At 40.0% G+C, this 11,283-nt stretch overlaps 1 protein-coding gene across 1 annotated transcript; it reads right to left on the bottom strand.

Annotated features, from left to right (window-relative positions):
* Nucleotides 1-3,343: 3,343 nt before the first annotated feature.
* On the bottom strand, nt 3,344-7,382 carry irf1b (interferon regulatory factor 1b). The gene is made up of 10 exons (XM_008287995.1): nt 7,258-7,382; nt 6,563-6,655; nt 5,827-5,926; nt 5,562-5,729; nt 5,329-5,369; nt 5,033-5,159; nt 4,780-4,899; nt 4,625-4,644; nt 4,302-4,419; nt 3,344-4,054 (listed from the first exon to the last, which is right to left on the bottom strand). The coding sequence occupies exons 2-10, from the start codon at nt 6,647-6,649 to the stop codon at nt 3,957-3,959; spliced, it is 879 nt and encodes a 292-aa protein (XP_008286217.1). The 5' UTR covers nt 6,650-6,655; nt 7,258-7,382; the 3' UTR covers nt 3,344-3,956.
* Nucleotides 7,383-11,283: the final 3,901 nt, after the last annotated feature.

Consider the following 11,283-nt stretch of genomic DNA (forward strand, 5'->3'; position numbering starts at 1 on the left):
GCAGAAAAACACCCCCACAACATGATGCTGCCACCCCCGTGCTTCACAGTTGGGATGGTGATCTCAGGCTTGCAAGCTTCCTCCTTTTTCCTCCAAATGTAACGATGGTCATTATGGTCAAACAGTTGCGTTTTTGTTTCATCAGACCACAGGACATATGTCCAAAAAGAAAGGTCTTTGTCCCCGTGTGCATTTTCAAAATGTAATCTGGCTTTTTTATGTTGCTTCTGGAGTAATGTCTTCTTCCTCTCTGAGTAGTCTTTCAGCCCATGTCGGTACAGGACTCGTTTCACTGTGGATAATGACACTCTCTTAGATCTTTTTTTTCTCTTAGTCTTTTCTTTGTTCTGGGGTTGATACACACATTTGCACCAAAATACTTAATCTTTGGGACACAGAACCCGTCTCCTTCCTGAGCGATGTGATGACTCGACATTCCCATGGTGTTTATACTTGTGTTTCATTGTTTGAACAGATGAAAGTGGACAATTCACACATCTGGGAATTGTACCAAGAATGAACCAGACTTGTGGAGATCCACAATTCTCCTCCTGATGTCTTGGCTGATTTCTTTAGATTTTCCATGTTGTCACAAAATGAAGCAGTGTGTTTGAGGTGCGCCCTAAAATACATCCACAGGTGTGCCTCCAATTACCTCAAATGTTGTCAGTTAACCAATCAACAGCTTACAAAGCCATGACATCACCATCTGGGCTTCCCCAAATAGTTTGAAGGCACAGTAGTCTTAGTGTATGTAAACTTCTGACTTTGAAGAAAGTAAAAAAAATCTTTTAAAAAAAACTCTAAAAAAAAATTCTCTCTCTCATTATTCTGGCATTTAGCAAATCCTAACTGACCTAGAACTAAAAGTTTAGTCTAATTTAATGTCAAACAGTGAGAGAAAAAATAAGGTTTCATATCTTTTTGTACAGTGTATGTAAACTTCTGGTTTCAACTGAATGTATGGACATCCAGTAAAATGAAGTCTGTAGTTTGTACTTATACACTGTTTCACATCTGTTTTTTGTTGTATTTATCCAGTATGCCTAGTCTCTGGTTTGCCAACCACAGAAGATGAGTTCATACACTGCCAGTAATGTGTATCTTCATAATATAACTTTTTATTTAGGAATACTGAGAATATGTGTTCACGCAACCATTGCTGACCATATATTTTTACAGGCCTTCATACTCATTGTAAAATCATGAACTAAGATATCGTAAAGTGAGCAAATGGGGCTTTTTATGAGTAGCTGCCATGTTAAATGTTTTACAGTAATGTTGTATTAAGCGGACATCCGTTTGATTAGTTACTGATTGATTTGTTCATCCCCTAGTCAGTTTGCACCTTGGAGGGATATCATGTCCTGCTACTATCCATATGTTATAGTGTCTCTACGTATTTCACAATAAAGTGCATTTATTTTATCTGTTGAACTGGTTGGATGGTTTATTATTCTTTATCATATCATTAGTGTCAAGAAAAGCTGCAGGTGTTTTAAGTGTTTCTCCAAAACGTTTTCCAGACTGCTGCGTTTCATTTCTCCCACTGAAGCACTTTTCAAATGCCTTTTTTTCCTATCTTTAATACTCAAGTTCAATAGCTTATTTTATTTTATTTTTTGGGGGTTGTTTTTGTCATTTTTGTACAAGCTTGTCTTAAACGAACAGCCCACTCCAGTATTAAAATCAACTGCACTGCACTGTAAAAAAGTACTGTATTTCATAAGTGGTTAAACAAACTTGAAGTCTCAAAAGTAAAAGTACTCCCCATGATGCACTGAGGTTTAGATTTTTTTGTGGGAAGTTTTCTGGAATTTTTAGTAACATAAAGGGAGTTCTGGGAGCTGAGAAGAGGGGACTCTGTGTTCATGTGAAACCAACCCCAAGGCCAGGGCGTAAAACAAACATCTAACATCGAAAGAACTAGCGCTTAAGTTAGTGCACGTATTTGTCTCGTGAAATACACAATGCATGTCACGTCATGTTCAGATGTTTCCACCGCCATCATCCTGCGGTGTGTGTCTTTAACACTGCTTTTAACCAACACTAAATAATCACGTTATTTTCTAGGAAGTAGTTGTATGTAAGGGAGGAATATTTATTTCTTCCTTTGCAATGTAGGTACACGCTTTACAGACGAGTTCACCCAAAAAAAGGCAACATGACTTTTTATTATCTATTTATTTAGAGAGAAATGTCTCAACACACTGAATATGATGCCTAATAGAGGATATTGTCTGCACTGCTCAGTCGTATGCTGGGTCACATTTATGTTTTATTTCCTATACGGTATGACCAAATCAGGTTGTCACACTGAAGTCAAGAACTTCAAGGAAATAATCAATATTACACACTCACACAAGAGCATGTGCATGTAAACAATTACACATTTTAAAAAAAGGTCAGAAATGTAAAAACAAACAACCAAAAAAAGTATATGCAGTGGGATGAAGTATCCAAATGTTCAAGTCATCTCTAAATATTTTTACCTACCCTGAAAATTTGACAGGAAATTGTTTGGTTTCCCCTCAAAACACTCAACTGCCCTTATTTAACACAGCAACATATACCGTGTGAAGTGCACCTACAAAAAGTCCAACACAGCAACTCCTTCAAGTCTTTCAAATAGTATCTTTGTCTGAACAGCACGGTTGTTCTCACATTTTCCTCCGAAAAATCAACTAACCAAAAGTTTCCCAAGATGACAGAAAGCAATTTCATCTCTGCATCCTGTGAGAGTAGAGGGTCGCTGCGAAGGAGGCAAAAATATGTGGACATATTTATTCAAAATAAACTCCTCTACACTCGTTGCAATGCTATTTTTTGTTATCCGTGCTGATTGTTAGCAACATGCATGGCAGTGTGTTGTGCAATGTCATTATTTCCTTAAAACCTATGGGCATTATAGGGGAACCCCAGATGGGGAAGAGAAGAAAACAACAGCTGATTCAACTATTTACTATTAAGCTTGTTTTGAAATAGTTGGTTTAACCTGTATGCTATAGTGATTTTAAAAATTATATATATTAATAGGATTAACATAATCCTAAGTGTATTTTAGCTTTTAAAGCTGGTCTTGGATTTAATAAGAATTTAAATGATAATTTATATCATTCAGATTTAGACCAAAATAATATGACTTTTCTTTCTTTCTTTTTTTTTTTTTCTTTTGCAATTATTCTTACATTCCAGTGCTGCTAAAGCTACTTTAAGTTTAGTGCATTGGACTTTAGCAGAGCTTATCCTTGCCAACATCTGCTAATATCACTGATTAATTTATAGCAGGGCACTTAAAGACAGTCATCTTCATGCATAAATGTAAGACTCCACATTCATTCACTTTTTTTTAAACAATTATTTTTTTTATTATTTTATAAAAAAACACAGACAAAAACAACTATGTACAGAAAAATTTTTACACTTGCTTTCAGCACTTTTCCAACTCTTTAGCTGAAGTCCACTTATAACGGAAGGCAAAACACAATTCACACTCACCAAACGTGATCTCCCCTCTTTGAACTTTAAGGTAAGTTTTGGCTACCTCATTATTAATGGCTATGTGGTACATTGTAATGATCATGTAATGCCCTGTCCAAGTACAACAACGTAAAAAAAAAAAACAAACAAAAAACTGTACACTAAAATGCTTTGAACCTGCCAAAAACACAAATAATGAACAGAATGCGAATGCCTGTTACACAGCAAAGCAGGTCTTCATAACTTCTTTTCGCAACTTCACATAAGGGGGAGGTGAGCCAAGCCCCGAGCAGACAGCACAAGCTCTGGGGGACGGGTTTTAGCTTAATGTGTGGAGGAAGGATGATGATGAGTGTTTCAACTGAGATGAGGGCTCAAGTGGACGGGGGACGGGGGAAGGGGGGGGGGGGTCCAAGAAGGTCTCTGTTAAAAGTCCACAGTTTGTAAAGTCACTGTCCTGTCCTGTGCTGGAAATCTCAGCGCCCGAGAGTGGTCCGAAAGTTGTCCCAGATGGCATCTGTGGGGAAGTCTGAGCCCAAAGTTGTGTACTGTAGATTGCTTTCTAGTTCGTCGGCTGCAAAGCAAACAAGAGAAAAAGAATATACATTAGGGGATGTGGTCGACTGAGACTGCTAATTTCATCTGCAGCTGCTTGCAAAACCCAACCACACGTGGTTAGTGTTATAGGCTGATTGATGCCAACTAGAAAAAGTGTGCTTTGCGTGGATGAAACCTCTCGGAAACATATTTACACCTAAATTACCAACAAGCATGCAGCTGAATCTGCTCATCCATCTGACCCATCGATTAGCAGCATTTACCTGAGGAAGAGTCACTCCAGAGGCTTCCTGGACTGGTGCATGCTTCATTGCTCAGGAACCCCGTGCTGCCTGTACTGTTTAGTTGCCACTGTGAATCGTCCTCCAGTTGCTGGCAAATCTGAAAGAGCAACACTGGACTTAGTATGGCTATATTTTTTCCCCATCTTGAGTTTTCACACACTAAACAGTTCTAACAATTAGTATTTTTTACTTTTTTGGGGTATTATTACACAAGCCAAACAGGCAGAATAAGACAAACATGGGTATTCCTGTCAATGAAAAATGCATGCTAGCAAGAGTAGGAACTGAAGTTTGATGCTTACCTGAATAATATCCTCGTAATCTGGAAGATCACAGCAAGGAGAGGGAGAGAGAAAGAAAATGGGATATGAGTGACATGCTTGAGTTCACTTTTATTATCCTTAAAAAAAAAAAAACGAAAATATCAACAAGTGTGAGATAGGTGTTGCTGTCTTACCAGTGCTGTGCTCAGGCGAAACTTCAAATCTGTGGTAGAAGTTGTTCGCGCAGTTCTCAGAGCCGATTTCAACTGACAAAGACCAATCGGGAACTTCAGATGGAGAAACAAAGGGCAAATCTGCAACAGCAGCAAACAATAACATGAAGTAAGTAAGTATCCTTTAACTTAACATCTAGAAAACGTAGTTTCTTGCTTTGCAAAATCACAACAAGACAAAGCATTTTGTATTTTTAGAGTTTTTCTCCCTCACCTTGCTTTTCAGTCTTCACTGTGCTGTCGACTGTGTTTTCTTGAGTGAACGAGTCCTCTTGTGCTGATGCTGCAATGGGAGACTGAGTGTCACTGTAGTCTGTGTCTTCCTCCTTCACCACCGAGCTCTGCAGAGACAAAAACAGTTTGAAATTCAGTAAGATTTAGGACGTGAAAACCGAGAAAGTTGCAGTTGTATGTCTATTTTCCTGCTATCTAGGTCAATGTGAGTGCCCTAATTTGACTATGTAAAAACAAGCGCCACTACAGATGCAGTACAATATCGACAATATTTACCTTCCTCCTTGTCTTTGTGTCTCTCACTTTGCTTCGTTTGGCTGCGCAGAGGAGAGAAAAACATTTTTGGTCACATGCCATCCTAAACAACAGCTCACAGTGTGGCTGCAGAACAAACTGACTTCATAAGTAGAATAAAAAGTTAAAAAAAAAAAAAAAGTCAGCAGCCATTGCACAGCAAAGTCACTTCACACCGAAGAGAACTGCTCCTCGCTTCCTGTCAGTCTTCTCACCTCTAGATTTCGGTGTTGAAGGCAGCATCCTGAAGACGCGCACGGCTTGGTGACCTTTGTTGACACTCTTGTCTTTCACCTCCTCAATGTCAGGCAGGGAGTTCATTGCACAGCGGAAGTTGGCTTTCCATGTCTTGGGGTCACAAGTCTGGCCTTCGACATATTTCCCTGCAGAATGCAATTGCACGCAATAGTTTAGTACATTTGTCATCCTTAAAGAAAAACATGCGTATTAACTTAACATGCATATTCAGTCTGTGCTCACCTGTGTGGATGGCCCATTTCTTGAACAGACACGCGTCCTTGTCAAGCTCCCAGCCGTGCCGAGCTGCGTGTTTCCAGGGAATTGAAAACATCGTCTTATCCTGGGGAAAAAAAAACAAAAGAAATACTGAGTTGTTATAACTTAAGCAAACAGAATAAACTGAAATAGTGCAAGAGGCAGCCATTCATCTCATGTGCTGCTGTTAACAGTTGTCTGTTGCAAGACGTTACAGTTACATTAAAATATTATGAGCATAGCACAGTTGTTGTCAGTTTTTCTATGTTAGGATAAGATTTTTATTTTTTCTTTGGCAAGTTTGGCCATGTGCAGATAAAGGATTGATAGAATAAATGTGAGGTAACGGCCAAACTTTACTTTACAACTACCACTTCATGTCTACTTTCACCTGTTTGAAGTGCCAGGACTTGTACAAAAGGCTGCCACAGTTGCCAAATGTTTAACTGTACAATACAAAAACCCCACCCCAACCGGTGCTTCAAACAACCTACTCTGAGAGTAACATGCAAATTTTGTGTGAATAACTAAAGATCATGCAGCCTCGGAAAGATCACTTCCCTCTCTTACCCCCAAAAGTCTTCAAATCCTACAACAAATATATTTGAAGGTGTCTATTCCTGAGCTTTTTTTTTTTTTTTATTTTCTACTAAATCTCATTCACATGAAGCATTTCAACGTGTTGCAAGTGGGAAGGGGAGGGAGAAAAAAAGTCTCTCACCTTATCGGTCCAGCTCAGACCCGAGATGGAGTTAGACTCGATCATCGTCTCCAGCCATGGCCTCATCCTCATCCTTGCAACAGGCATGGTCTCCTAAAATGTGGAACAGCAGAGAAAAGCTTTAGATAAACGAGTATTGCTGTTTTGCTTCATACAGTAGTGAGAGCAACTGATCTCCTGCCTCTGCCTTGATTTACTGCTGCCTGCTGGTCGAGGCAGGAGGCTGAGAAAGGAGTTCACGGTCAGGGCAAGTAGGGCGCGCAGGCAGAGGGGGCGTTTACGCGTAGGAGTCAACGGCATGTATGGAGGTTGCCAAAAACATTTCTTGACTGAAATTGTATGGCTTGTCATTACAAAAAAAAGTCCTTAAATGCATTTGGACTCATTAAGTAGTCCAAAAGTTTATAGAAACACTTTTTGTTGTGTGCAGGGAGAAAATTGCGCGCATCTTCCTCGGCTTTGCTGCACGCATGCCGTACACATATGCTTTCCAAGGTCTCTCATTCAATCGGTTCTTGTTCGTAAATTTGACGAGATGTGCGCTACAATTAAAATTGAATCAGATATTTGAGAGTTTTGATGCAAAGCTGTTTGTTTTTAAAAATCCATGTCGCGATAAGTAAAATAGTTCCAATGATTATTCCAAAATAGTAAAAGTGATAGATAAGTAAATAAATACATATCAAATCACTTACAGAGTATTTGCGCTATGATTCCCAGAAGAAAAGGAAAATGCACAGGAATAGTCCGATTGGTTGAAGTTTGATCCAGAGAATCTTCTTCTCGTTTGGAAGTTATCCTCTCTCAAACACGAGTGGGTACTGAGTCGCGCAACCAGGCACTTTTATATAGCCATCTAGCTCTGGGTATTCCCCGGGCTGGGCAGGAGGCTCGTCTGTCAGAAAAGTCAACGCCCACAAAACCTGCAAAGTCTCATCTCTGCAGTTAGGCTGATAAATTCTTAGTTATTTTATGGTAAATGTGCAGATTTCACGCATCACAAGCACATATATGTCATGTGTGCTTTACAACTTTAGAATTTTAATTGATAAGATTGACTTGTGTTTATTTTTTTAACACGGCGTGAGTGCGCATGCGCGTCTGCTGCAGCAGTGGACCCGGTTTCCGAGAAATCACGCTGGTTAGAGCAAGGAGGAAGTTAATAACAACAGAGGCTGATCCAAGCGGCTGCATGCACGTAGACAAACCATAAACCTGGATGACCTGACCTGTCTGTCACTCTCATGCTTATTTTTATCTTTAATTTTTTTTTTAACAAGTATTTACCAATCCCACTGTGCAGACATTGCAGAAGAATATAAAAAATACTTGCACGTGTCACACATCGCAACTTTTATTCTACTGTTACACAAAGCAGAATGTGACAGTGAAGCCATTCGAGGTTGATTTTTTTAAAGAACCAATAAAAAAAAAAAAAAAAATCTACAGTTAACGGCAGTGATATTCGTTGTGGTTATAATCTGCAGGAAATTGTGCAAAAAGTGCACGAAAACTGTCATCGAGTGCGCGCATTCATCCTGCAGGTGCCAAAGTTCGTCCCCGCATCCTGGCATGACAAACATGTGCATGAGACCAGCCCTTTAGAATAAACAGCTACCGGCTCGAGAAGTGGAGCATTTACAAGAAATGGTGTAGGAATTTTAGTGGCCTGCAGGGGCAGTGTGGTCCAGGCTTTCTCTCTGCCTTCATGTGGGCTGTTGGCTGCATAAACACGGCGGGAAGACAAGTGAGGTATGAGGAAGCGGCAGCTGTGTGGGCTCTGACTGCACAGCGTTTTACACATGGCATTTATTTCTGTGACAATAACGCTCCAAAAGCTCTGGAGAAGAAATGTGCGCACAGGATTGCAAAATGTTTTTTAAAAAAATGGCACGATCAATGCGTAATATTCATCACGCATGCTGGATTCCTTATTCCGGCCTTGCTGCGTTTATTGTCCCATTTAGAGTTCACGTTATCGGCTGTCAGCTCTCACAGCAGGGAGTTTGGGAAAGTCCACCACTCTGCTGTCCATCTCGGGGCTTCCCGTGTCGTTTGCGCGTTCACAGCGGGTGCACGGCTGTGAGGCAATCAGCTCGAGTGCGCGCCCGACTGGGAGGGAATGGCAGGGAGTTTTCCAGCGGAGTTTTCACCGGTAGGCAGGCTGTGGGATTTCCCGAGAAGCGTCTCAAGTTGGATTTTGCAGGGGAAAATCATCCCGGTTTTTCGAGCTTTTTATGTCTTTGTCTGAACACTTAATAAAGCTGTCAGGCGGCTCTGCAGGGTGGAGAGACGAATATGGTAATTCCCTAAAGTGAATGAGTCATGGGGGTAGGTTTGGACTTTGTGGGGGTGATGCGCTGATCGGGGGTCTGGTAGTCACACCAAAGGAACTTGTAAGCATCAAACTCTGCTGGGGAACATGTGTGCACCAAACTGTGCATTTTCTGCATCAGTTTATGATGAAACAAAAAGAAGAAAACAGCAATTCAGACACACTGAGAAGGTTAAAGAGCCCTCACGAAGAACAATATCTATTTTCTTTTTGAAATATTTATACATATATCCTGAATATAATGTAATATAATATAATATAATATAATATAATATAATATAATATAATATGTACAAAAGAAGGCCTTAAACAAACAATTTCAGAGGGTACTTCAAAAATAGTGGACTCCTTTGTTATATATTATATAAAACTAAATCTACAAACAGGTATCTTCCCCCTAAACAGATACCCCCTCTGTTGGAGGAAGAAGCTCCTGCAGGTCATCCTCCCTCACCAGCCATTTTGATCAATACATAATATGAACTTTATTTTAAAAACTTGACGTTCCTCTCACCTTTACTGCAGCATGAGTGTTAGATAACATATACAGACAAGTATTTTTTTAGATTTAACAAAAACAGTTAGATTCTTGTTAGTTGATTTAGAATCGATGGGCCCAGGACAAAAACTGTAACTTTACTATAACATCATCATCCTTGATCTTCAAATTCCCTTCATAAAAATGTCCGTTCACAAGAGATGCTTATCCTACACTAGCAAGGAATTCATAAGGGGGGCATCTTTTATGTTTTCACAAATTAGTTCTTGTTCAAGCCAGTGAATAATCCTCCATATAGCTCTCATGTAAAAGGTAAAAACAAGTGTGTCTGTATATAAATTTGCATTACAAAACACAAACGGAAACTTCGTACTGTCACAATTTTACATTAACATACCTCAAGCCACTTCTTTTTTTTTTTTTTTAAATCCTCATATCATGCAAATGATTCAAATGCTATGTGAAGATAAGCAAGGCGGTTAAAAACCAAGAAAAGGAACAAACTGACTATGTCTAGTGATGAGCAGGAGAATTATGGGAGGGAGGGTTGGTGCTCAAAAATGTTAACATTATTGCTGATCAGAAACATGTGATATTTATGTACCACTGTTTAAAACATGTGTCTTAATGTCTGACTGAAACATATCTACACTGTCCTCTACAGTATAACCCTAAACCTCTACCTCTACTTTATCCACTGCCTCACCTAATCCTGGAATACAACTTCTTTACTCCAACACCACTAACTCTTCACTGTCCACGTCAAGCTACACCTGATATGTTTTTGACACCCACGTGGACAAATTCCTGTCCATTTGACCATCAGCTGTGCATACGGTGATAGTGCGTCTGATTATTTAGGCCACCTGCAAGGATGGAACAGTAATTTGAGGCTTTGGCATGAGACAAGCTGCTTGAGCATTCAATCTCCCCCTGGACCATCTGCTTTGACGGCTCACTGACACTGGATCAAGCCAAAGCCCTCATTCGTTAGTTGTGCAATTACAGTACACCGTGACCTCGTACAGGTGGGAGGCTGTAAACAGTGATTCGAATGGATAAACGGGCAGCACTTCCTTTTGTTACTCATTTTTCATTTCTGGCTGCCGGTATTGCAACACACCTGTTAGCTGGTAGGAGTGTTGTGTGTCTATGTTTGGCAGTCAAACCCCACTTTGCTGCCTCAGGTGATTCTTTTCTTCCTTCTATTGTTCCACACCAGAAACATCTGTCGGAGTCAAACACTCCCAGCCGCCACCTGCACAATGCACCTGCATATCTGACTGCTTTTCGGTACAGCATGCTGGTAACACTCAGCTTCAGGTTAGTAATTAAGTCCTGGACATGCATAGCTCAAAACATAACTCTTAACTGGAAATGGTATGGACATTTTTAGGAACTTATTTGTCTTTTAAAGCAATTTTGTTCCATAATTTTGACATTTTAACCCAAACTACTTGTGGAGATAAAGAAGACAGAGAAAACAAGACAGTATTTAAAAGAGGGATGATTTGGTTGTGGAGGACTTAATGAGACAGGAGAAGGCAAAATGAACAAAGCAGGTGACTTAAAAATACTTAACAGCATCTTTAACAGCATTAGCTTTAAATTTAGAATTACCCAGATTTCAGACTTTAGGTCAAGCACACACAAGCTCCATCATAGGTCAGCTAAAAAGGCCAGCTGGTGCAATGTTCATGTGTTTTATGGAAGACTTACTTTCAGAGTTTAGCTCCCCCATCAGCCCAGTCAGTGTACTGCAGCACATGGACACCACTCATCCTGTGTGTGGTTTATCAAGAGCTGATGAGTTTTGTCTAACATGTCTAGAAATGTCTGACTTATTCGTAAGCAGCGATGGAAACTGTACCCAGATCCTCAAGTAAA

This window comes from Stegastes partitus, unplaced genomic scaffold, assembly GCF_000690725.1.
Source record: "Stegastes partitus isolate 25-593 unplaced genomic scaffold, Stegastes_partitus-1.0.2 Scaffold534, whole genome shotgun sequence".
NCBI lineage: Eukaryota > Metazoa > Chordata > Actinopteri > Pomacentridae > Stegastes > Stegastes partitus.